Source organism: Thamnophis sirtalis, unplaced genomic scaffold, assembly GCF_051295495.1.
Source record: "Thamnophis sirtalis isolate CommonGarterSnake01/CBP01778 unplaced genomic scaffold, rThaSir2_p1.2 scaffold_4, whole genome shotgun sequence".
Classification (NCBI taxonomy): domain Eukaryota; kingdom Metazoa; phylum Chordata; class Lepidosauria; order Squamata; family Natricidae; genus Thamnophis; species Thamnophis sirtalis.
Genome location: NW_028261384.1, coordinates 139187558 through 139214396, shown reverse-complemented (window position 1 = coordinate 139214396; position 26839 = coordinate 139187558). Strand labels below are relative to the sequence as shown.

The following is a 26839-nucleotide window of genomic DNA, read 5'->3' as shown; positions in this document are numbered from 1 at the left end:
TTAAGTGAATCCATCTCCCCCCCACGGGCTTTGCTTGTCAGAAGGCTGCAAAAGGAGACCGGCAAAGCGTCGTACATATGAATCAGTAGCCCGAGCGTCGGACGATTGTGGATCGCAGGACGCCACGGTCGTAAGTGCGAAACAAGATCCTAAGTTTCCCGTTTCCTTCCCACGGTCGCTAAACGAATCGCGGTATGTGGAGGACGACCTGGATTTCGGCAGGCTGGCTGAAGCTCTGTGTGTGTGTGTGTGTGTGTGTGAGAGAGAGAGAGAGAGAGAGAGAAAGAGAGAGGGAGAGAGAGAGAGAGAGAGAGAGAGAGAGAGAAAGAGAGACAGAGAGACAGAGAGACAGAGAGAGAGAGAGAGAGGGAGAGAGAGAGGGAGAGAGAGAGAGAGGGAGAGAGAGAGAGAGAGGGAGAGAGAGAGAGAGAGAGGGAGAGAGCTTTTGCACCCCACTTTGTGCATGCTCAGAAACACCCCGGGCGATGGCATGACCTCATCCCCTTCCAGGCCCTGCCCTTGGCATCGTGCCCGGGCTGCCAGCCAAGCCAGAACGGAGGGATTCAAGGGTGGGGGAGTGCTGGGCTTTGTAGTCCCACGCCTGGGGGGGGGGAGGGCTGGAGGCTGGGAGAAGGGTGTTGATGTGGGGGTGAAGCGTGTGACTCTCTCTCCCCCCCCCCAAAAAGAGGAACTTGGGAGAAAAGTTAGTGAAAGGGGAGGGGTGTGTGTGACTGCTGGCCACGCCCCCGTCTCCATCCCGCCCTCCCCATTGGCTGGCTGCTAATATATGCGGGTGAGGTCAGCCTCCGGCCGTTTAAAGGGAACCCCGGGGGCTGCGCTGTGTTCTTTGGGATCCTCACCCCCCCGAAGCGGCTCCGGCGGGAGAAGGGCGTAAGGGCGGTCCGGGCCGGACGCTGGCAAGCAACGCAACAAGACCCATGGACGACCAAGCAAGCAGGTGGGATCTTCTTCCTCTCTCCCCCCCCCCCCCAAAAGGGAGATGTGGTGGTTTGCAAAAGGATCGCTTTGCGTTTCCCTGCTGGGTTGGTTCCCTTTGCAAAAGGATCGCGTTGATTCCCTCTCCCCCTCCCGGGTTTCCCTTTGCAAAGGATCCCTTGATCCCCGGGTCTGAGATTTTGTCAAGGGTCTATTTGCGTTTCCCGGGGGGGGGGGCGCAACCCCAAAGGATCGCTTTGCGTTTCCCTGCTGGGTTCCCTTTGCAAAAGGATCGCGTTGATTCCCTCCCCCCCGGGTTTCCCTTTGCAAAGGATCCCTTGATCCCCGGCTCTGAGATTTTGTCAAGGGTCTGAGATTGCGTTTCCCTGGGGGGGGGGGGCGCAACCCAAAGGATCGCCTTGCGTTTCCCCGTGTTGTCTTTGCCAAGGATCGCCTTGGGTTTCCCCAGATCTGTTTTTTTGTGTGTGTGCAAAGGATCGCCTTGCGTTTCCCCGGTTTGTGTGTGTGTGTGTGTGTGTGTTTGCAAAGGATCGCCTTGCGTTTCCCCGGTTTGTGTGTGTGTGTGTGTTGTTGTTTGCAAAGGATCGCCTTGCGTTTCCCCGGTTTGTGTGTGTGTGTGTGTGTGTGTTTGCAAAGGATCCGCCTTGCGTTTCCCCGGTTTGTGTGTGTGTGTGTGTGTTTGCAAAGGATCGCCTTGCGTTTCCCCGGTGTGTGTGTGTGTGTGTGTGTGTGTGTGTGTGTGTGTTTTTGCAAAGGATCGCCTGGCGTTTTGCGCTCTCCCGGGAGGGAGTTTCCCACCCCCGTCCGCTTTCATTTCTTCTTTTCTCTCCGCGATCCCGTCGCCGAGAGAGCGCATTCCTGCGGGGAGGATGCGCGCAAAGCCGCTGCGCGGCATCCAGAGGGTGCCACCCCCCCCCCGCCTGTGAATTGCGGGGTTCAAGTTGGGGATTTGGGTGAAGCAAAGTCTGTTCGGGACAAATTTCATCCTCCTCTTTAAACTCCAGGTCGCAATTTCGCAACTTGAAGAGGAGGGGGGGAAAAGACTTCAACTCCCAGAATCCCCCCCCCCCATTGCTGGCTGCAGTGGGGGATTCTGGGAGTTGAAGTCCTCCCTCCCTTAAAAAAAAAAAGATGAGAAACTTTGCTTCAGGATATTAGATAGTGACGGAAAGGGGGGGAGGTCTTCTCTTTATCAGACCCCACCTCCCCTTTAATCCAAGGATGCCAATTAGACCCCAAGGGATTTAGAACAGAATAGAACTGGAAGGGACCTCAGAGGTCTTCTAGTCCAGCCCCTGCTCAAGAGGAGGAGAGAACGAGAGGAAGAGGGGGGGGGAAGAAGAAAGAGGTAAGGAGAGGAGGAAGGAAGGGAGAAGAAGAGAAGGTAGGAAGGGGAAGAGGAAGAGTAGGAGTAGGGGAAAGGGAAGGGAGGAAGGAAGGGGAAGGAGAGGAGGAAGGAAGGAAGTAGCGAAGGGAGGGAGAAGAGAAAGGAGAGAGGAGGAGAGAACGAGAGGAAGAGGAGGGAAGGAAGAAAGAGGTAAGGAGAAGAGGGTGGAAGGGAGAGAAAGAGGAGGAGAGAGGGTAGGAAGGGAAAGAGGAAGAGTAGGAGTAGGAGAAAGGGAAGAAGGAAGGGGAAGGAGAGGAGGAAGGAAGGGAGAAGAAGAGAAGGAGAGAGGGTAGGAAGGGAAAGAGGAAGAGCAGGGGTAGGAGAAAGGGAAGAAGGAAGGAGAAAGAGAGGAGGAAGGAAGGGAGAAGAAGAGAAGGAGAGAGGGTAGGAAGGGGAAGAGGAAGAATAGGAGTAGAGGGAAGGGAAGAAGGAAGGGGAAGGAGAGGAGGAAGGAAGGAAGGGAGAGGAAGAGAAGGAGAGAGGGTAGGAAGGGAAAGAGGAAGAGCAGGAGTAGGAGAAAGGGAAGAAGAAGGAAAGGGAAGGAGAGGAGGAAGGAAAGAAGGGAGAGGAAGAGAAGGAGAGAGGGTAGGAAGGGGAAGAGGAAGAGCAGAAGTATGAGAAAGGGAAGAAGGAAGGAGAAAGAGAGGAGGAAGGAAGGGAGAAGAAGAGAAGGAGAGAGGTAGGAAGAGGAAGACTAGTAGTAGTAGAAAGGGAAGAAGGAAGGGGAAGGAGAGGAGGAAGGAAAAAAGCAGAGAAGGGAGGGAGAAAAGAAAGAGAAAATAATGTGGTTTTACAACAGGTGGAAGGGCTGGTAAATAAAGCAACCCAAACTGTATATTATAACCTACTAAATGAAATAATAAACGTATAAGAATGACAAACGTAAAGAAGAATTAGGTGGAACGTATCCTTAAAATGGTATGGAAGAGATCAAAAAAAATATTTCTTTTTCTGGAAAAAACAAAGAAGCAGGAGAATTTATTCAATCTCCGATCAGTGACTGTCCAGTCCCTTTTTAAAATTATTTTTAAAGGATAATAAATAGCTTTAGCCAGAGAAAATAAAGAAAAAATAATCCGTATTTTCTATCCAGCTAGGATAGGAAATTCTGGCTCTTTTTCGTTTTTTGGCTTTCCCAAGAAAAACCTCCCAGCGATTCGGGATGAAATGCGAAAATCGCCCTGCAGTTTCCCAAAACTTCCTTCCCCCCCTCCCACCAGTAGCTTGACCTGGCTCGCGATAGACATTTCTGGGCTATGGAAGATCCGCGTTGAAAAGGACACCTCCGTTGTCGCTGCTCGGACTTTAATCCAAGCGATTAGGTGCGGATAAAGTGCAAAGCGGTGATATTTTTTTTAATGCGCTGGCATAGCCGATCGGAGTTTCTTTGCTGTGTATCCTGGTCTGACTCGAACCGTGGTTTAAATCCGGGTTGTCGGCACGGCACCGCGAAACCTCGAGTAGGGAGTTGGGCGGGCGTATAAATTGAATAAACGATTTCCAAGAAATCGAACTTCCTCGGGATAATCCACGGGTGCCACTTCTTATTTTTTTCCCCCCTCTTAATGATTGATTTCCTGGCGTCTCCGCCCAAGAATATTACACGTTATAAGTACCGTAATAATCTTTATTATTATAAAACGGTGTGATAAATTTTATAATATCCTCCCTCTACCGAATGAATAGCAATAGCAATAGCAGTAGACTTATATACCGCTTCATAGGGCTTTCAGCCCTCTCTAAGCGGTTTACAGAGAGTCAGCATATTGCCCCCAACAATCCGGGTCCTCATTTTACCCACCTCGGAAGGATGGAAGGCTGAGTCAACCTTGAGCCGGTGAGATTTGAACCGCTGAACGGCTGATCTAGCAGTAGCCTGCAGTGCTGCATTTAACCACTGCACCACCTTGGCTCCAAGGGAATGAAGTTTCCAGCGGGGCTGGATGAGGTGAAAAAACCCCAAGTTATGCTTACCGTCCTGAGCAAGCAGTCCTCGGTTTACGACCACACTGGACCCCCCAAAACGTCCGCCGTTAAGTGAGACGTTTCTTCGGCGAGTTTTACAACCTTTCTAGGCATGGTTGCTAAGTGAATCAAGGCAGCTTGACTGTCAAAAGCGTTCGCCAAAGAGCAAGTAACCGTCGGGCGGGTTTTGCCCCATTTGACGACTTACTGCGGTCGTTAAGTGAAGCGCTGTGGTTGTTAAACGAGGTTGTTCAGGGAATCCGGCTTCCCCCCGTTGACTTGGCCTTGTCGAAAGGTCGCAAAAAGGGGGACACACACACAGCGACGGTCGCAAATATGAACCGATATTGCTAAGCCTCTGAATTTGGATCGCGTGACCCGGGGGACGTATGCGTGAGACATGGCCATAAATCCCCTTTTCCCAGGGCCGTTCTGACTTTGAACGGCCACTCAGTGTACGGTCGTAAGTCGAGGACTATCTGTAGTGGGTGCGAAAGATTCTTTTTTTCATTATTTATTTCCTGGCATGTGTCTCATCACCTTGTAAATACCAAATAATAATAGGATGGTAGCATTAGAAGGGCTGAACGAGGGACGCATTATCCATTATAATCGTTCATTATTTAGTTAGTCAATATTTCAAAAATAACATATTGACTGACTAAATAGTGAAAGATTATAATTCGACAGAAAAGATGTGTACTATTGCCGTGTTTTCCCGAAAATAAGACTAAGACTTATATTAATTTTTGATCCAAAAGATACATTGGGGTATAATTTTATGATTAGGGAAATACGCTACTAAACTCATCCGTCTGGCTGACGGTCTTAACTGGGTCTTATATTATATAAGCTTATATTTATATATAATGCTTATGTTATGAGCACCCTGGAAAAAAAAAATCGCTTTATTTTCCAGTTGGGTCTTATTTTAGGGGGGGAAACAGGGTACCAGAACGAAAGTTCAGCTGTACTAAATACGATGAATATTATTTTATTTGTACTAAAAGGTAAGATACACAGGTCCCACCTTAATACGGTTGTAAATTTTTTTTTAAAAAAATTAAAAACTTGGAGGAGGAATTCTGGGAGTTGAAATCCACAAGTCTTAAAGCTGTCAACTTTGAACACCCCTGAGGTTTTTTTTTTCTAAAGGGTTAGGGGGTGCGAGGGTCTTGTAACTTGACAGCTTTAAGACTTGCACACTTCAATGCCAGAGTTCCTGAGCCAATATGGCTGGAGGAGGAATTCTGGGAGTTGAAGTCCACAAGTCTTAAAGCTGTCAACTTTGAACACCCCTGAGGTTTTTTTTTCTAAAGGGTTAGGGGTGCAAGGGCCTTGTAAGTTGACAGCTTTAAGACTTGCACACTTCAATGCCAGAGTTCCTGAGCCAACATGACTGGAGGAGGAATTCTGGGAGTTGAAGTCCACAAGTCTTAAAGCTGTCAACTTTGAACACCCCTGAGGTTTTTTTTTCTCTAAAGGGTTAGAGGTGTAAGTTGACAGCTTTAAGACTTGCACACTTCAATGCCAGAGTTTCTGAGCCAACATTTTGGTTGCTAAGCAAGAACGTTGTTAAGTGAGTTTCACCACATTTTACAAGTTGGCTATGCCAACCCAGTCACCTAGCCGCCATGCCACTCCCACCCGGTCACATGGCCAGAAAGCCACTCCCACAAAGCAGGCCACACCCACAGAAGAGGTTCTAAAAATTTTTGAAACCCACCACTGTTCCCCTTGCACATCTGTGCTAGTCGTTCCCGACTGTAGGGAGCGGTGCTCCTCTCCGTGATCAAAACCGAAGAGCCAGCGCTGTCCGAAGACGTCTCCGTGGTCATGTGGCCGGCGTGACTCGCGCACGGAACGCTGCTCCCTTCCCACCAAAGGTGGTTCCTATTTTTTTCCACTCGCATTTTCTTGACGCGCTTTCGAACGGCTAGGTTGGCAGGAGCTGGGACGAGTCACGGGAGCTCCCTCCGTGACGCGGCGCTCGGGATTCGAACCGCCGAGCTTTCGGATCGTCTTAGCCGCCGAGCCACCCTTTTATGAATATCGCTTGGTTATTTTCCTTCTCTCCACCCCCCCCACCCCAGAGTTAATCCGTTAATCCAGATCTCTTCCCCCCCCGCCCCCAGGTGGGACACACGTCACCTGACGCCAATCTTATCTCCTTTCCTTCTCGCAGAATGAGTATCTTACCTGCCAGTCCCATCGCTCTGGATTATCTGGACGAATTCGACCTACTGAAGTTCGAAGTGAAGCAGGAGGTGGCCCGGCCGGGGAACAGCTCCTCCGTCACTTCCACCCCGTGCAGCTCCGTACCCCCCTCGCCCACCTTCGACAAGGTAGCCGATCCCAAATCCTCCTTGGAGGAACTTTATTGGATGGCAACGCTGCATCAGTCTTTGGCGGCGGCGGCCGGCACCGGTCCGGAGACGCAGATGGTGCCGGGGCTGGAGGAAGCGGTGGAAGCCTTTTTGGGGGTCCCCACGGCGGAAGGGGGTCTTCGAAACAGCGTGACCCCACAGCTGCAGGGGTTCCTGGGATCGGCGGAGAGCTTTGGCGCCGAGCAACAACAGGTAAACCTACACACACAAACACATAACACACAAAAAGACACCAAATATTGAATACAGCGAGTCCTCGACTTGCGACCACAGTGTGTCTGCTGCTCGGCGAGATACCCAAGTGGCGTTGCGTCCCGTTTTACGACCATCATCCTTTGCCGCAGGGGTTACGCCAGTCGCTGCCGTTCAGTTAGCAAGACGGTTGTTCAGTGAATTCCGGCTTCCTCGTTCACTTGGCCGGTCAGAAGGTCGAAAACGGGGATCGCGTGAGCTGGGGACACTGCGGCTGTCATAAATACGAGTCGGTTGCCAAGCGTCCTAAGTCGGGTCACTTAAGGGGACGCTGCAACGGTCGTAAGCAGAGGTGGGATTCACATAAGTTTTCCCCTACAGGCTGAATACCCCCATGGGTCGAAAGTGTGAAAAACGGGCATAAAGTAACTTTCGACGGTCGTTAAACAAACTGTTGTAAGCCGGGGACCATATATATTGGAGAATAATTAGCTGCAGAAAACTAGAAGGATGAATTTGAGGTGGATTTAATTCGTCTTGGGAAACAGGATCGAATTCAGAGGCTCTTGACCATGTGCGAAGAGCCCAATTGCTATAAGCCACAGGGACTCTCTGGGAAGGCGTAGCTTTTGAGCATGTGCAGAGTGCTTTCACCTGACTGCCCAGGGCAGAAGGCTCATACTGGAGGCTTTCAAGAAGAGGCTGGACTGCCATCTGTCAGAAATGGTGTAGGGCCTCCTGCTTGGGCAGGGGGGGGGGGGTTGGTCTAGATGACCTCTAAGGTCCCTTCCGACTCTTGTTCCTCTGCTAGCATAGGAAATGAGCGTTTTTAGACATGGATTGTGGATGTACCTCCCCCCGCGAGGAGATTAGACGTTTCCAGGGGAATAAAAAATATTCTTAATTTCTTAAGATTGGAAGGTAACATTAAAGAGGGAGCCAACCTTAAAAGAATGTTGCATGTTAGGGCCAATCCAATGGAGGTTGTTTCCATAATTCTGGGTTTCTACGACACAAATTCAATAGCCAGGATTGCGCATAGATAGATAGATAGATAGATAGAGAGAGAGAGAGAGAGAGAGAGAGAGAGAGAGAGAGAGAGAGAGAGAGAGAGAGAGAGAGAGAGATGATGGATGGATAGATAGATGGATAGAGATAGATAGCTACATAGATAAATATAGATGATAGACAGACAGATAGATGATAGATAGATACAGAGAGAGAGAGAGATTGATGATAGATAGATAGATAGATAGATAGATAGATAGATAGATAGATAGATAGATAGATATAAATGATAGATAGATAGACAGACAGAGATATGTAGATAGACAGACAGACAGAGATAGATAGACAGAGATAGATAGATAGATAGATAGATTATATATATATATAGATAGATAGATAGATAGATAGATAGATAGATAGATAGATAGATAGATAGATATAGATAGATATAGATGTATAGATGTATAGATGTATAGATGTATAGATATTGTTGTATTTGTGCTGATAAATAAATAAAGGGAGACTAGTATAGATCTATTTCAAGCTATTTGGCTCTCATCAGCTAGCCATACCCTTACTGGGATTTGAACCTGGGCTATATTACATACTAGGCAGGCATCTTAGCCATTAGGCCACAGGCTCTTATCCGTTATCAGCCAAGCCAGGGTGAAAGGTATCTATTAGATTTTTACAACCCCCAGTATGCCCAAATATGGGAGGAAGATCACTACTTCCATTCTCTGTCCTTCGGCTCGTCACAAGAGATCATCCAGACAGAAACCCAATATTTTTACTGTTGCCTTTGTTACATTTGTGTTGTATTTGTGCTGATAAATAAATAAAGGGAGACTAGTATAGATCTATTTCAAGCTATTTAGCTCTCATCAGCTAGCCATACCCTTGCTGGGAATCGAACTCATCAGCAAGGGTATGGCTAGCTGATGAGAGCTAAATAGCTTGAAATAGATCTATACTAGTCTCCCTTTATTTATTTATCAGCACAAATACAACACAAATGTAACAAAAAGGCAACAGTAAAAAATATTGGGTTTCTGCCTGGATGGTCTCTTGTGAGGAGCTGAAGGACAGAGAATGGAAGTGTGACCTTCCTCCCATATTTGGGCATACCAGGGGTTGTGACTTTAAATATATATATTTTAATATATATATATATATATTAAAAAAGATGTTGAGACTTTGGGAAAAGTGCAGAGAAGAGCAATTACAAGACAGTTGAAGACAAAAACATAAGAAGAATGGCTGCAGGATTTGGGGCCTGGACAGTCTAAAGAAAAGGAGAATTAGGGATGATATAATAGCAGTGTTCCAGTGTTTGAGGGGCTGCCCGAAAGAAGAGGAGGGGTCAAATTATTCTCCAAATAATTGGGCAGGAGAAGAGACAACGGAGGGAAACTAATCAAGGAGAGAAGCCACTTGGAATTAAGGAGAAACTTCCTAACAGTGAAGACCATTAGTCAGTGGAACAGCTTGCCACCGGTCACTGGAGGACTTTAAGAAGAGCAGGGGGTTGGACTAGAAGACCTCCAAGGCCCCTTCCAGCTCTATTCTGATAATACATATATATGAATAATTTGGTTCACGGTGCCACTGGAGAGAACGATGCTCAGTGCCCCGAGCAGGTATCACCTAGACAAGGAGGACTACAAGTCCCATCTGCAGCCAGTGGCTGGGGGTTTGGGGGGGGGGGTTTGTAATCCAAGCACATCCAGATGGTCTTGAAGATATTAGGAGGCCCAGCTTGGTTACAGGCCTGAATTCAAAGAAATCTCACGTAAACGTAGTTCTCGACTTAACAACCATTCGTTCGAAGTTATAACGGCCCTAAAAAAACCGGGAACTTATGGCCATTTTTCACACTTACAACCGTTGCAGGTCACGTAATCAAAAATTTAGATTTTGGCAACTGGCTCGTATTTATGATGGTCGCGGTGTCGTGGGGTCAGGGCGATCCCTTTTGGCGACCTTTTAACAAGCAGAGTTTGTGGGGGGGGGGAAGCCCGATTCACTGAACAGCTGTGTGCCAACTTAACAACTGCAGTGATTCACTTAGCGGCGGCAAGGAAGGCGATAAAATGGGATTTAATTCTCCCCCAAAATGTTTCATTTAGTAACAGAAGCCTTGGGATTCCTGGTGGTCGTACGTAGAGTTCTGAGCCTTGGTTATCCATCGGCCATTTACCCATCCTCTAGTGTGGTCTAGGGACGTAGTGGCTCAGTGGCTAGGACGCTGAGCTTGTCGATCAGGAAGGTCGGCAGTTCGGCGGTTCGAATCCCCAGCGCCGCGTAACGGAGGGAGCTCCCGTGACTTGTCCCAGCTTCTGGCAACCGAGCCGTTCGAAAGGACGTAGAAAATGCAGGTAGAAAAACAGGGACCACCTTTGGCGGGAAGGGAGCAGCGTTCCGTGCGCCTTCGGCGTTGAGTCATGCCGGCCACATGACCACGGAGACGTCTTCGGACAGCGCTGGCTCTTCGGCTTTGAAACAGAGATGAGCACTGCCCCCTAGAGTCGGGAACGACTAGCACAGATGTGCAAGGGGAACCTTTACGTTTAGTGTGGTAATGCCGTCGGTTTACCCTCCTTTGCTCACCAAATACGGTTTCTGTTTCCCTCTGCTTGCCCGATACAGCTTCCTCATTTCCAGCTGCCCCGGCTTTCCGACCGTTTCTCTGACGCCCAGCTGGTCTCCATGTCGGTCCGGGATCTCAACCGTCAACTCCGCGGCTTCGGCAAGGACGAGGTGCAGCGGCTGAAGCAGAAACGGCGCACCCTTAAGAACCGCGGCTACGCCCAGTCCTGTCGCTTCAAGCGGGTCCAGCAACGGCACATCTTGGAGGCCGAGAAATCTCAACTGGCCCAGCAGCTCGAGTCCCTGCGGGTGGAAGTGGCCCGCTTGGTCCACGAACGAGACATCTACAAAGCCCGCTGTCAGAAGCTGCTGAGCGAGGCGGCCGGAGGGCACTGTGGGGAGGGGGCCAAGCCCCCCGTAGCTCAGGCGCCCTCCATGGTGCAGTTTTTTCTATGAGCCCGCTCTGGACTTCCTTCCATTTCCGTCAAACTTTTGGGAGCGGTGTGCGGGAAATAAACTTGCCGAGAAGCTGCTTCTCCTCTTTAATCCACCAGAGGGGGACGCTGAGCCCAGTTTCCCTCCCAGGTAGTCCCTTTTCCCCACCACCAGGTGGCGCGGAAGAGTCTCGCCCATCTAGGCGCAGAAATAGCTTGGGGAAGATGGCAAGCGGGCAGGCTGTTCCTCTCAAAGTCTCCTGGGAGTTGTAGTTTCGCTAGGGTGCTGCCCGGTGGTCCATCTTCCACCCGGGGAACTATACAAACCCCCCTCCCCTCACCCCAGGGTTCCCTGCGGCCCGATTCCTCAGTCTAGTGACGTCTACGATGCAAATAAGGCTGGTCCTCTTTGGCGTGTTGAGAAATGCACTTGCACAGAAGGAGAGAAATAAATAAAAACGGCGCTTGCCGTCTCTTCCCCGGAGCCAAAACTGGGCCGATGAGCGAAAAAGGCAGGTTTAGAAAATTTAGGGATCCTGCTTGCCCCAGTTTTAGGCCCCAAATTTGCAAACGGAAAGAGTTTGCAAAAGAAAAATGGGGATTCTTCCTTGTCGGAGCAACCTGGAGGCCATATTGGAAGTTGCCAGGGGAAGGACTTTGCCCTTTCTCAAAATGGCTGCCGTATTGGTGAAGCCAGGCCCAAAACGATTGGTGAGGTCCCGGAGCCCCCCCAAATACGGCATGTCAACAACACGCATTACATTTTCCCCGTTTGGGTGTGAGAGTTGTTTGTGTGTGTGTGGGGGGGAAGAAAATATCCGAAGCCACTCCGGCCATATTTGAAGAGGGCAACTCCCAGGATGCCTAGTTAAAGTCCCAGAATGCCTAACGAGGAGCTAAGAATTCTGGGAGTTGTGGTCTTCGCTTGGACCCTGCAATACAGGGATTGGACGGTGTTGTCCTGGGCCTTTTATGGGGGATTTTGGACGGTGTTGCCCGGGGTGGGTTGGGGGGAGAACAAAACCGTGTGAACTGTGCGACTTTGCGATGTTTGTGTTGCAAAAGGAGACCCTTTAGATCCTGTCTAAATAAAAAACGAGAATACTTTTACAAATGGCCCTTCTTGTGTTTTCCTCCACTTCGGCAACGTTTCAAGATCCAACTTGGGGAACAAAGATCAAATTTCCCCCAAATATACCAATCCTCTCGCTTATTCCAAGAATCCGGGAATCCGCAGGTCAAAAAAGTGGGAAAAAATTCCAAGGGAAATGATGGGATCTCTCAGCCATCTGTTTACACGCACACACACACAGAGTCCTCGAATTACGACCGTCATGGAACCCGATATTCCCCTTGCTAAGCAAGACGGTTAAGTGAGGTTTGCCCTGTTTTACGACACCTCTTGCCACAGTTCAGTGAGTGGATGAGGTCGTTAAGCGAGTGAGACGGTCGTTAAGTGAATCTGGCTTTCCCATTTGCTCCTTTGGGGGTTGCGTAACCCCCCCCCCAAATTACAGCTGCATAAATATCTTTTTTATCTTTCTTTTTAAAAAAATTAAGTCACCTTTAAAAAAAATGTCCTCCATTTTGCAACCTTTTGTTAAGTGAACCATTTCGGTTGTTAAGTGAGTAAGTCAGTTGTTAAGCGAATCTGGCTGCCCCCATTGTCTACAGCTGCATAAATATCTTTTTTATCTTTCTTTTTTAAAAAATTAAGTCACCTTTAAAAAAAAATGTCCTCCATTTTGCAACCTTTTGTTAAGTGAACCATTTCGGTTGTTAAGTGAGTAAGTCAGTTGTTAAGCGAATCTGGCTGCCCCCATTGTCTACAGCTGCATAAATATCTTTTTAATCTTTTTTTAAAAAAAATTAATAGTTATACGTAGAAAAAAACACCCGTCCCCCCATTTTACAACCTATCATGTCACAGTTATTAAGCGAACCCACTGCGGTTATTAAGTGCATCATATGGTCATTTGTGACCCCGGGAATATGGTGACCATCACAAATTACGCTTTTATCTTTTTAACTTTTAAAATAAATATTTAAAAAGACATTTGAAGGCCGACCACCACAAAATTCACACACCTTCACACACCTCTCCTTACGACCCCTCCCTCACAGTGGTACACTGCACAAGGACCCACAAATTGTTAGAAGAACATCACAGCCAGGGGAGGAAAAAGGAGAGGAACAGGAGAGAGGGAAAAGCAGAGGAAAAATTGGAGGGAATGTAAGAGTAGGAGAGAGGGGAGATAAGGGAGGATGAGGGGAAGGGTAAAGGGGAGGAAGGGGAAGGAGAGAAGGGAAAGGAGAGGAGGAAGGAAGGAGAGAAAGAGAAGAAAGGGGGGAAGGAAGGAGGGAAGGAAGGAGGGAATGTAGGAGAGAAGGAAGGGGGGAAGGTAGGAGGAAAGGAAGGGGGAAAGGAAGGAGAGGAGGAGAGAAGGAAGGAGGGAAGGAAGGAGGGAAGGAAGCAGGGAAGGAGGAGGGAAGGAGAGAAGGAGAGAAGAAAGGGGGGAGGGAAGGAGGGAAGGGGGAAGGAGGGAGGGAAGGAAGGAGGGAAGAAAGGAGAGTAGGAGAGAAGAAAGGAGGGAAGGAAAGAGGGAAGGAAGGAAGAAGTAGGAATGTTGTAAGATAAGATGGAGTTATGGGATGGTAAGAAAGTAATCTCAAGTATATTGTCAACTGTAGGGGAAAAATTGTTATAAATACATATTATTAATAACAGTTATGAGATCATATAATTGTGAATGTATATAATAAAATTTTCCAAAAAAAAACAAACATCACAGCCATGGTTCTTCACAGGAACATTCAGTGTGGTCCTTGGCTTCGTGACTGCCTTGTTTAGCGACCGTTTGCAATTGGCCCCGAAATGAGAAAAAAAATATAACTTTACAATTATCGAATTGTGACCTTGGCAGGTTTATAAAACGAGGGAAGGCTAAAGTAAGATCGCAAGCACAGTTGTGATTTCACTTAGTGGCTTCTTAACAACCAAGTTCTTGGTCCCCCCATCGTGGCTATTAAACGAGGACTAAATCTTCCATGGTGGGCTTGCAGGTAGTCCTCGACTTAACGACCGCAATTGAGCCCCAAATATCTGTGGCTAAGAAAGACAGTTGTTAAATGAGTTTAAAGCGGGATCTTTTGAGAACGGCCCAGACGCGGGAAAAATTATGAAAAAGCGTGCCTGTCCCGCCAAATGTGGGACGTCTGGTCACCTTAGTTTTGCCTCATTTTGTGACCTTTTTTTTGGCACAGTTGTTAAGTGAATTGTTGCGGTTGCTGAGTTAGCAGCACGACCGCAACTGAGCCTCAAATGTCTGTCGTTAAGTGAGACATTGGTAAAGGGAGTTCTGCCCCATTCGTCGACCTTTCTTGCCACCGTTGTTAAGTGAATCACTGCAGTTGTTAGGGCTCACGTGATCCCTTGTTGTGAGCTGACAAGCCGAGTCCATGGAGAAACAAGATTCACTTAACAACCATGTTACTTGCTTAACAACCACAGCGATTCGCTTAACAACGGTAGCAAGAGAGGTCGTAAAATTGGGCCGAGCTCACTTTACAAATGTCTCGCTGAACAACAGAAATTTGGAACTCAATTGTGATCATGTTTCTCACTCAACAACTGCAGTGATTCACTTAACAACTGTGCCCAAAAGCTCATCAAAACTCATTTAACAACTGTCTTCCTTAGCTTATCAGAAATTTTGGGCTCGTAAGTCGAGGAATTTTAAATTCCCTTTTTCCTTCTTTCAGTGAAACTTTGGAAGATTTCCAGCTTGTTGGAAAGAAGCAGAGAGCCACCTTCCGCTAAATATGGATTTTTTAAATAATAAAACATCCTTTTCTAACCAAATAAAAACCCCAAAAGCATAATTGTAAGCAATTGGGCTGTTTTTTTATGCAGAGTGAAATGGGCACATTTTAAATCTGCTTTATAGTCAAAAGTTTTGGCTTGGCAGATCTTGTCTGGGCTGGAAGAGAAGTCTTTTTATTGCGGTTTCTTTCTTTTATGAACAATTTATTTGGCGGCCCACCGCAGCCCAGGAAGGGGATCGAAGATCTAAATCGCCAAATAAAGACAAATGTTTTGTTAAAATCCCAACAAGCTAAAAAGGCGACAGCCGATCAAGCTCGGAGAAATACATTCCCGTATTCGTTAGAACAGGCCGAACAAATTCACGGATTAAAAAAAAAAAAAAAATCTTATTTGGATGGGAGACCACTCAGAAATCCTACGATGGCGATTTAGGAAGAAACCCATTGCAAACTTCGGCAAAGCCCAAGAAAACCTCGTGGATTAATCCATGGAAACGTTCCAGAGGATGCTAGAATGATAATCCTCAACCTGGATTCCCTTAAAAACTGCACGATTCCTTAAAAACTGCCACAATGGCAGGCGGTTGTAAAGCAGGGCAAGAGACTCATTTAACAACCGCCTTGTTTAGCAACTCCGGGCTCAATTGTTGTTGTAACTCTCGGGGCTTAAGAGTCACACTGTCGGCCGGCTGATCTCGGGAACATCTTAAAATGTTGTTTATTCCTTCCCGTAGCTAAGAAAACTTTCCGAGACTTTTGCCTTCTGTACTTAACAATCTGATCTGGCTCAAATCCAGAGTGGGGAGAAAGAAAAAAATAGGACTTAAATGAGATTTAAGAGCAGCTACAGGCTCAAAGGTCACCTCCCGTGAACATAACACCTGACCTTGGCCGAGGCACAAGAGATAGATCTGGGGTTTATTTTATTTTATTTCATTTTATCAGTTGTAATGGAATATTATTATAATCTGAGATGCCCGAGGGAGGGGAAGGAAGAGATAAGGATTGCAAAATCACAAAAGGTTCCTAGGGATGAATCATGCCTTCGGTTAACCCCTCAAACAGGCAAAGTCCAAAGTTGGCCGAACTGCTGAAAGAAAGGGTTAGATGGGAAGAGAATCACAGAGTTGGAAGGGACCTTGGAGGTCTTCTAGTCCAACCCCCTGCTCAGGCAGGAAACCCTACACCGTTTCAGACAAATGGATATCCAACATCTTCTTAAAAACATATTTTTTTATATTATGGTAACCGGAACTGGATAGGATAGAAAACAGAGTGGAATGGAATGGAATGGAATAGAATGTAGAACAGAATATAGAATATAGAATATAGAACAGAATATAGAATATAAAATAGAATATAGAATAAAGAACATAATATAGTATATAGAATAGAATAGAATATAGTATAGAATAGAATAGAATATAGAATAGAATATAGAATAGAATAGAATATGGAATAGGATTGAATAGGATAGAATAGAATAGGATAAAATAGGATAGAATAGGATAGAATAGAATCAGATTTGGAAGGGACCTTGGAGGTCTTCTAGTCCAACCCTCTGCCTAGGCAGGAGACCCAGACAAATGGATAACCAACATCTTCTTAAAAACATATTTTTTTATATTATGGTAACCAGAACTGGATAGGATAGAAAACAGGAATGGAATGCAATGGAATAGAATATAGAATATAGAACAGAATATAGAACAGAATATAGTATATAGAATAGAATAGAATATAGTATAGTATAGAATAGAATAGAATAGAATATAGAATAGGATAGAATAGAATAGAATCATAGTTGGAAGGGACCTTGGAGGTCTTCTAGGCCAACCCCCTGCTCAGGCAGGAGACCCTATACCATTTCAGACAAATGGATATCCAACATCTTCTTTAAAACTTTTTTCTTATATTATGGTAACCAGAACTGGATAGGATAGAAAACAGAGTGGAATAGAATATAGAATATAGAATATAGAATATAGAATATAGAATATAGAATATAGAATATAGAATATAGAATATAGAATATAGAATATAGAATATAGAATATAGAATATAGAATATAGAATATAGAATATAGAATATAGAATATAGAATACAGAAATGAATAGAATAAAATATAGAATATAGAATATAGAATATAGAATATGGAATATGGAATATGGAATACGGAATACGGAATACGGAATACGGAATACGGAATACAGAATACAGAATAAAGAATAAAGAATAAAGAATATAGAATAAATAATATAGAATAAAGAATATAGAATAAAGAATATAGAATAAAGAACATAATATAGTATATAGAATAGAGTATAGAATACAGTATAGAATAGAATAGAATATGGAATAGGATAGGATAGGATAGAATAGAATAGAATAGAATATAGAATAGAATCAGAGTTGGAAGGGACCTTGGAGGTCTTCTAGTCCAACCCCCTGCCTAGGCAGGAGACCCTACACCGCTTCAGACAAATGGATATCCAACATCTTCTTAAAGACTTCCAGTGTTGGGGCATTCACAACTTCTGGAGGCAACTTCTGTTCCACTGATTCATTGTTCTAACCGTCAGGAAATTCCTCCTCAGTTCTAAGTTGCTTCTCTCCTTGATTAGTTTCCACCCATTGCTTCTTGTTCTACCCTCAGATGCCTTGGAGAATAGTTTGACTCCCTCTTCTTTGTGGCAACCCCTGAGATATTGGAACGCTGCTATCATGTCTCCCCTGGTCCTTCTTTTCATTAAACTAGACATCCCCAGTTCCTGCAACCGTTCCTCATATGTTTTAGCCTCCAGTCCCCTAATCCTCTTTGTTGCTCTTCTCTGCACTCTTTCGAGAGTCTCCGCATCTTTTCTACATACCATGTAAAGGAGGATGTTGTATTTGTTTTAAATTAAAAAAATTTAAAAAATTGTTAGATAAAAAAAATCCAGAGCCCGTTAACCCGCTACTCCTTGACTTACAACCAACGGACGAATATCCATACTAACCTCGGAGCGCATCTAAGAGCTACAGATATTCTCCTTTGTTGGGAAATTTAACTCGTACAGGACACAGATGTGATTATAAGTAGACCACTCAGCTACATGTTCGAAGTGCCACCAAACATCTGGATCTTACTATCATATGTGGCGATGGAGAGGCAAAGAAATTTTGGGCGAAAATTAAGACACGGTTGGAAGAGATGATACAACAACCTCTTGAGCTGAAGCCAGAAACATTTCTGCTGGGAATTCTACCCGAAATTCATAATAAAGAGAATGTATATTTAATCCTTCGTGTATTAACCCGTGACCCGTCAAAACCGCGGAGGACAAAATCGCGCTCAACGAAAGCGCGCATTTGACGTCATCACAGCGCGACGAAAATAATTAGAAATTGAAATAAAAATAAAATTAAAGCAAGCCGATTCACATAAAGGTAAGGGTTAGGTTTAGGTTTAGGGTTAGGGTTAGGTTAAGGGTTAGGGTTAGGTTTAGACCGTTAGGGTTACGTTTAGCGTTAGGTTAAGGGTTAGCGTTAGGTTTAGCGTTAGGTTAAGGGTTACGTTTAGGGTTAGATTTAGGGTTAGGTTAAGGGTTAGGTTTAGGGTTTGGTTTAGGGTTAGGTTTGGGGGGGTTAGGGTAAGGTTTTCGCTTTATTTTTACATTTTTCGATCACAGCGCGATGTTTTCGTCGCGCTGTGATGACGTCAAATGCGCGCTTTCGTCGAGCGCGATTTTGTACTCCGCGCTTTTGTGGTGGAACCGTATTAACCGCAGCTAGAATTGTATTTGCACAACTTTGGGAACGTGTTGATGCGAAGGGGATAAGGAAAATATTAGAATGTGCAGAAACGAACAGACTAACATTAGCAATTGAAGAGAAAGAGGAAAATTGAATATTACAGGATTTGAGAAGTATTTTACCAATGGTAAAGAGAGAGAAAAAAGGAGTTTGGAAATGAAAACTAAAAAATAAGTAGCTAATACATTTAAATAAAGATATCAAACAGTTAGTATGCGTATGTCAAGAATAATGACGTTTAATGTCGATATATTATTACTAGAAGAGAGTAAGAAGAAAAATGAAGAGATTTACAATGTTGAAATGCTTAAGGTATTATAATATTAAATTTGGGGAAATAAGGTTAATATGAATGTGAAGGATGTGGCCAAAGAGGAATGATGTTGCACAGATGTGTTTATACCCAGATGACGCACTGCATAAGGAAAGATGAAATGTTCATTTTTGTAATTGAAAAATAATAAAACTCTTTTTTTTTTAAAGGGACAGGATCGTTTTTTACATTTCACATTTAACGTTGCAGCCACCCCTGCGGTCAGGTGCTCCAAATTTGGACGCTCGGCAACCGGTTCGTACTTACGACCGTTGCCGGGTCCCAAGGCCACGACTTTTGGACACGCAAAGTTCAAGGGGAAGCCCGATTCACTTAAGAACCGGGTCGCTCAATGAACAACCGCGGGGATTCACTTCACAGCACAAAGGCGGGAAGACGGGGGCCAAACCCACTTCACAAACGCCTCGGGAGTTTGAGGCTCCCTTGTCGTCGTAAGTCGAGGACTGCCTGTCTGTTATCTTCAAAGGGAACCTCCCCCCCCGTTTAGCATAAATTTGAATGCTGGGTGTTGTCTCTAAAGTCAACACAAGGTGGCAGCAACGTACAAGGAAATCTTTTTGATAAGTAGGATTTGATTTCGCTTCTGGGAAAGAAATAAATAAAAAAAGACATTTATTTGGTATCTTCTTTCCTCGAACGGGGAGCCTTGGAAGATTTAGGTGAAGCCAAGAAAGCTTTTTCAATCCCAAACGCTTCTCGGTTGACTGAGGAAAATGTGAGCGACGAGAGACTCAGAATAACGACGGAGAAAGCGATTCGGGCGGGAGGGGAGAATATTTCGACTCACTGCTTCGACCACGGGGTGGCTGAGTGTTTATTTATTGATTTACTAAATCATTATCCCATCTCTATTACTTTGTAAGTAACTCGTGTGAACCTATAGTACTTCTCCTTCCTATTTTCTCTAAAACAACGACCCTTTGAGGTGGGCTGGGCTGAGAGCGGGGGGGAGGGAGGAAATGGGCCAGTCACCCAGCTGGCTTTCGGGCCTAAGGCGGGACTAGAATTCACCGTCTCCTGGTGATTGGCCCAAAGTCACCCAGCTTTTGTGCCTAAGGCGGGACTAGAATTCACCGTCTCCTGGTGATTGGCCCAAAGTCACCCAACTGGATTTTGGGCCGAAGGCGAGACTAGAACTCACCGTCTCCTGGTGATTGGCCCAAAGTCACCCAGCTTTCATGCCTAAGGTGGGACTAGAATTCACCGTCTCCTGGTGATTGGCCCAAAGTCACCCAGCTTTCGTGCCTAAGGCGGGACTAGAATTCACCGTCTCCTGGTGATTGGCCCAAAGTCACCCAGCTTTCATGCCTGAGGCGGGACTAGAATTCACCGTCTCCTGGTGATTGGCCCAAAGTCACCCAGCTTTCGTGCCTAAGGCGGGACTAGAATTCACTGTCTCCTGGTGATTGGCCCAAAGTCACCCAGCTTTCATTTTAGTGATTTTTTTTTTTTTTTTTTTAGTGATTTTATTGAGATTTGTAGGCCGCCCTTTTCCCTGAGGGGACTCAGGGCGGCTCACATAAAATCGGGGAAGGGGAAATACAGACAATAACAAAGACACATATAATAAAAACAGTAACCAACATGCATTCATCATTCGGGGGGGGCAACTATCTTCATCCCCAGGCCTGACGGGCTAGCCAGTTCTTCAAGGCTGCGCGGAAGGCCTGGACGGTGGTGAGGGTACGAATCTCCACGGGGAGTTCGTTCCAAAGGGTCGGGGCGACTACTGAGAAGGCCCTCCTCCTTGTAGTTGCCAGCCGACACTGGCTGGCCGATGGAATACGGAGGAGGCCCAATCTGTGTGATCTTATTGGTCGCAGGGAGGTAATTGGCAGAAGGCGGTCTCTCAAGTATCCAGATCCACTACCATGTAGGGCTTTATGGGTGATTAACAGCACCTTGAAGCGCATCCGGAAGTCGACAGGTAGCCAGCGCAGCTCGCGGAGGATAGGTGTAATGTGGGTGAACCGCGGTGCACCCACTATCGCTCGCGCGGCTGCGTTCTGCACTAGCTGAAGACGCCGGATGCTCTTCAAGGGCAGCCCCATGTAGAGCACATTGCAGTATTCCAGCCTAGAGGTCACGAGGGCCCGAGTGACTGTTGTGAGTGCCTCCCGATTCAGGTAGGGTCGCAACTGGCGCACCAGGCGTACCTGGGCGAATGCCCCCCTAGCCACAGCCGTCAAATGGTGGTCGAATGATAGCTGTGGATCTAGGAGGACTCCCAAGTTGCGGACCCTCTCTGAGGGGTATAAAGTTTGGCCCCCCAGCCTGAGAGATGGAATATTGGTGGAATCCTTGGGAGGGAAACACAACAGCCACTCGGTCTTTTCTGGGTTGAGCACAAGCTTGTTAGCCCTCATCCAGTCCATAACCGCCTCCAGACCCCGGCTCATCACGTCTGCCGCTTCATTGAGTTGGCACGGGGCGGACAGATACAGTTGAGTATCGTCCGCATATTGATGGTATCTAATCCCGTGCCTGCGGATGATCTCTCCCAGCGGTTTCATGTAGATGTTGAATAGTAGGGGGGATAAGACCGAGCCCTGAGGCACCCCATATGTTAGGGGCCTAGGGGACGATCTCTGCCCCCCACTAACACCGACTGCGACCTGTCCGAGAGGTAGGAAGAGAACCACCGCAACACGGTGCCTCCCACCCCCACCTCCCGCAGTCGTCGCAGAAGGATACCATGGTCGATGGTATCGAAAGCCGCTGAGAGGTCAAGGAGAACCAGGATGGAGGAATGTCCTCCATCTCTGGCTCTCCATAGATCATCAGTCAATGCGACCAAAGCGGTTTCAGTGCTGTAACCGGGTCTGAAGCCTGACTGGAAGGGGTCGAGATAGTTTGCTTCCTCCAAGGACCGCTGGAGCTGAAAGGCCACCACCTTCTCAACAACCTTCCCAAGAAAGGGAAGGTTGGAGACTGGACGATAGTTATTAAGGACAGCTGGATCCAAAGATGGCTTCTTTAGGAGGGGTCTCACCACCGCCGCTTTCAGTGCGGCGGGGAAGTTCCCCTCCCGAAGAGAGGCGGTCACGACCGCCTGGATCCAGCCTCGTGTCACCTCACTGCTGCTGGTAACCAGCCATGAGGGACACGGGTCCAGTACGCAGGTGGAGGCACTCACAGCCCTCATGGCCTTGTCCACATCCCCGGGGGTAACATCCTGAAACTCAACCCAGGGGTGTTCCATCTGATCCTCTTGTGCCTCGGCTGGAACTGCAGGGGTGGAGTCCAAGTCCGACCGAAACCGAGCAATTTTGTCCGCTAAGAATTGGGCATAATCCTCAGCTCTGCCCTGTAAGGGTTCCCCCGCCTCCCTTTTATTTAATAGGGAGCGGGTAATCTTAAACAGGGCGGCTGGGCGGGACTCAGCGGACGCAACCAAGGTGGCTATATGGGATCTTTTCGCTGCCCTAAGCGCTCTGGTGTATTCCTTGGTGCAGGTGGTTACCATTGCTCGGTTCGATTCGGACTTATTGGACCTCCATCGGTGCTCTAGGCATCTCCTCCGGCGCTTCATCTCCCGGAGTTCCTCGGTGAACCAAGGAGGTCTCCGGGATCCGCCGCCTCGGAGGGGCCGTAGTGGCGCAATCCGGTCGAGGGCCTCTGTTGCTGCCGAATGCCAGGCAGCAGCCAAAGTCTCTACCGGATTGTGGGCGAAAGAATCAGGAATGGCCCCAAGTTCCGTCTGGAACCTTAATGGTTCCATGAGTCGCCTGGGGCGGAACCACCTGGTCGGTTCCTCCTCCCTACAGTGGGGGTTTGGCCTCCGGAAGTCGAGCCTCAGTAGGCAGTGGTCTGTCCACGACAGGGGTATGATGTCATTACCCCTCAGACCAAGATCACAAATCCACTGCTCCGAGAGGAATACGAGGTCGAGCGTGTGCCCCGCCGAATGGGTCGGGCCCCGAATTACTTGGGTCAAGCCCATGGCCGTCATGGAAGCCATGAACTCCTGCGCCCCGTCAGAGTTTTCACCGAGCGACGGCAGATTAAAGTCCCCCAGGACCATCAGCCTAGGGAACTCAATTGCCAGCTCGGCTACCGACTCGAGGAGCGAGGGGAGGGCTGCTGCAACGCTGTTGGGAGGCAGGTACGTTAACAGCAGACCCACTTGACCCTTGAGGTCCAACTTTATCAGCAGAGACTCACACCCGACAAGCTCCGGAGCAGGGACCCTACGAGGAACTAACGACTCCCGGATAACAACGGCCACACCCCCACCCCTTCCCTGGGCTCTCGGCTGGTGCAGCACCTGAAATCCTTCTGGGCACAGCTCTACAAGGGGGACTCCTCCCTCTGGGCCCAGCCAGGTTTCAGTAATACATGCCAGGTCTGCCCTCTCGTCTAAAATTAAGTCCCGGACGAGAGGAGCTTTGTGTACTACAGACCTGGCATTTAGCGACAGCAGCCTGAGTCCAGGGTCCTGATCACTTGCGCCATCTGGTCTCGGAGTGGGACTCATAGGGCCGGAAGGAGGGATCTCTGTAATGTAGCGAACCCTCCTTCCCCGGTAATGGCCTGCCCTAAAGTCCCCGCCGTATCTGCCCCTCCCTGTTACGACCGTAATACCCCGACCCTCTCCCGTGTCTCTGGTCCCCTCAACCATCCCCATGGCCCCCGCGTCTCCCGTCTTCATGCCTAAGGCGGGACTAGAACTCACCGTCTGCTGGTGATTGGGCCAAAGTCACCCAGCTTTCGTGCCTAAGGCAGGACTAGAATTCACCGTCTCCTGGTGATTGGCCCAAAGTCACCCAGATTTCATGCCTAAGGCGGGACTAGAATTCACCGTCTCCTGGTGATTGGCCCAAAGTCAGCCAACTGGCTTATGGGCCGAAGGCGGGACTAGAACTCACCATCTCCTGGTGATTGGCCAATCAGCTTTCGTGCCTAAGGCAGGACTAGAACTCACCGTCTGCTGGTGATTGGGCCAAAGTCACCCAGCTTTCATGTCTAAGGCGGGAGTAGAATTCACCGTCTGCTGGTGATTGGCCCAAAGTCATTCAACTGGCTTCCATGTCTAAGGTGGGACTCGAACGCACCTTAACAACTGTCTCGTTTAGCAACGGAAATTTGGGGCTCAATTGTGGCCGTAAATCAGAGATCACCTGTACAGGTCTGGCCCAGACTCATATGATTTTTATCAAACCTGGTTACCACTAGTCCTCAAGGACTGACTCTGTAACACCTGCCCAGGAAGTCCTCGACTTACAACCACAGTCCATTTAGCGACCGTTCCAAGTTGATGTCCATTTTTCACACTTACGACCGTTGCAGCAACCCCCATGGTCCCGTAATTCACATTTGGATGCTTGACAGCTGACTCACCTTTATGACGGTCGCATCATGTAACGTCCTCCCCCCCACTTTTGAGACCTTCGGATGGGGGAAACCAGATTCACTTAATAACGACTAAATGAACACCTGCCGTGATTCACTTAACAACGGTGGCAAATGAGGAAAATCCCCTTAACGAATGTTTCACTCACCCAGGTAAATTTTGGGCACATCATAGTGGTCGTAAGTCGAGGAATTCACCCAGGGAAGTTTTTTTGAGGCTCTCACCGCAGGGACACGGGTTCGAGACAGACGTTTTGGGAGCTGGCGCCAGGCTCCCGAGAAAGGTCAGAAAAACAGCCGCCACCCACCTCTCTCAGCCATCCATAAGGCGGAGAGGGCCATCTGGTCTGAGCAAATGCATCTGGGTGTGGCTGATGGGCCCGGGAGTCATTCGATGCCCCAGAGGGGCGGGGACCATTCTGGCGATACATTGAGTTTTGATAGAGTGCTTACATCAAAGTGTTTTATCGATTCAATTGATTTTAAACCTCCACCACTGCCAGGAGAAAAATACGTGGGGGGTGGAAACGAAGAAGCAAAGAAATCAAGATTTATTTCTCTCCCGCGTTACAAGGCAATACAAGAGCAGAGTCGGAAGGGACCTCGGAGGTCTTCTAGTCCAACCCCCTGCCTAGGCAGGAAACCCTATACCGTTCCAGACAAATGGCTATCCAACATCTTCTTAAAGACTTCCAGTGTTGGGGCATTCACAACTTCTGGAGGCAACTTCTGTTCCACTGATTAATTGTCCTCACTGTCAGGAAATTTCTCCTCAGTTCTAAGTTGCTTCTCTCCTTGATTAGTTTCCACCCATTGCTTCTTGTCCTGCCCTCAGGTGCCTTGGAGAAGAGTTTGACTCCCTCTTATTTGGGGCAACCCCTGAGATATTGGAAGACTGCTATCATGTCTCCCCTAGTCCTTCTCTTCATCAAACTAGACATTCCCAGTTCCTGCAACCGTTCTTCTTATGTTTTAGCCTCCAGTCCCCTAATCCTCTTTGTTGCTCTTCTCTGCACTCTTTCTAGAGTCTTCACATATACAATACAATACAATAGCAGAGCTGAAAGGGACCTTGGAGGTCTTCTAGTCCAACCCCCTGCCTAGGGAGGGAAGCCTACACCGTTTCAGACAAATGGCTATCCAACATCTTCTTAAAGACTTCCAGTGTTGGGGCATTCACAACTTCTGGAGGCAATTTCTGTTCCACTGGTTTAATTGTTCTCACTGTCGGGAAATTCTTCCTCAGTTCTAAGTTGCTTCTCTCCTTGATTAGTTTCCACCCATTGCTTCTTGTCCTGCCCTCAGGTGCCTTGGAGAATAGTTTGACTCCCTCTTCTTTGGGGCAACCCCTGAGATATTGGAAGACTCCTATCATGTCTCCCCTAGTCCTTCTTTCATTAAACTAGACCTACCCAGTTCCTGCAACCGTTCTTCCTATGTTTTAGCCTCCAGTCCCCTAATCCTCTTTGTTGCTCTTCTCTGCACTCTTTCTAGAGTCTCCACATCTTTTCTACATCGTGGTGACCAAAACTGGATGCCGTATTCCAAGTGTGGCCTCACCAAGGCCTTGTAAAGTGGTATTAACCCTTCACGTGATCTTGATTCTATCCCTCTGTTGATGCAGCCTAGAACTGTGTTGGCTTTTTCGGCAGCTGCTGCACACAGCTGGCTCCTATTTAAATGCTTGTCCACTAGGACTCCAAGATCCCTCTCCCAGTTGCTACTAGGGTTCAAAACTATGAGGTGAAAAATCCTACAAAAAGGCTCTTGGGTCAACATTTTGCTGTTTGTCTTCCTCAAAAATTCCTGAGCTACAAAGAAAGCCAGGCTTTATCTACGAATATTGCTATTTTTTTGTTGCAATCAATGTCTTTTTTTCCCAGAGGGTGAATAAAAAATACAACAGTTTTATGATATACTTGCCCAGGTGTTTATTTATTTATAAGGGGGGGGAAAATATCCGGACCGAACGCAATTTCTAATGTTGGATTTCCCCCAATTTACCAGAGGGAGCCCCCTTGTGGAGTACTCTGAAGCCCTAACCAGGGCAACGCCGCTGCGCTGTACAATAGAAGCCATTTGACGGCAGTACGGTAGAAGCCGTTTGAAGGCACAACAGGCTGTCCTCTGAACAGAAAACACACCCCAAGGGGTGTTAGGAGTGTCTTACCCAGAGGTGGGCTGCTACCGGTTTGCACCGGTTTGTGCAAACCGCCGCCGAAGCCGTTCTCTGGTCGGCGCTGGTGTTGTTTGCATGGTGTTTAGCCCTTTTAAAATGTTCTGTGTATGCGCAGGAGAATTAACAAGGAACTGCACACAGGTGGGGCACACCAGCAGTAATGCTGCAGAAACCCACCCCTGGTCTTACACCCCCCCCCCCCCCCAGTATTTGTTTCCAGAGAGGAAGTCATCTGTGTACCAAGTTTGAAATTGCTCCAGGCATTCCAGAGTTATTCTGGAACACACACACACACACACACACACACACACGCACAAAAACACACAGACACACACATAGACATACACACACACACACAAACAAAAACACCTTTCTCTCTTTCTTTCTCCCTTTCTTTCCTTTCTCTCTCTTCTTTCTTTCTGTCTTTCTTTCTTT

General features: G+C 47.5%; 1 protein-coding gene across 1 annotated transcript; it reads left to right on the top strand.

The window, feature by feature from the left end:
• Window positions 1-832: 832 nt before the first annotated feature.
• NRL (neural retina leucine zipper) lies at window positions 833-12033 on the top strand. The gene is made up of 3 exons (XM_087714239.1): window positions 833-958; window positions 6495-6888; window positions 10546-12033. The coding sequence occupies exons 1-3, from the start codon at window positions 939-941 to the stop codon at window positions 10939-10941; spliced, it is 810 nt and encodes a 269-aa protein (XP_087570365.1). The 5' UTR covers window positions 833-938; the 3' UTR covers window positions 10942-12033.
• Window positions 12034-26839: the final 14806 nt, after the last annotated feature.

Excerpts from the sequence above, each read along its gene's own strand:
- NRL (XM_087714239.1), top strand. The coding sequence starts at position 939 with ATGGACGACCAAGCAAGCAG. Across the intron at positions 959-6,494 it reads ATGGACGACCAAGCAAGCAG|AATGAGTATCTTACCTGCCA; the intron begins GTGGGATCTTCT and ends TCCTTCTCGCAG. Across the intron at positions 6,889-10,545 it reads TTGGCGCCGAGCAACAACAG|CTTCCTCATTTCCAGCTGCC; the intron begins GTAAACCTACAC and ends TGCCCGATACAG.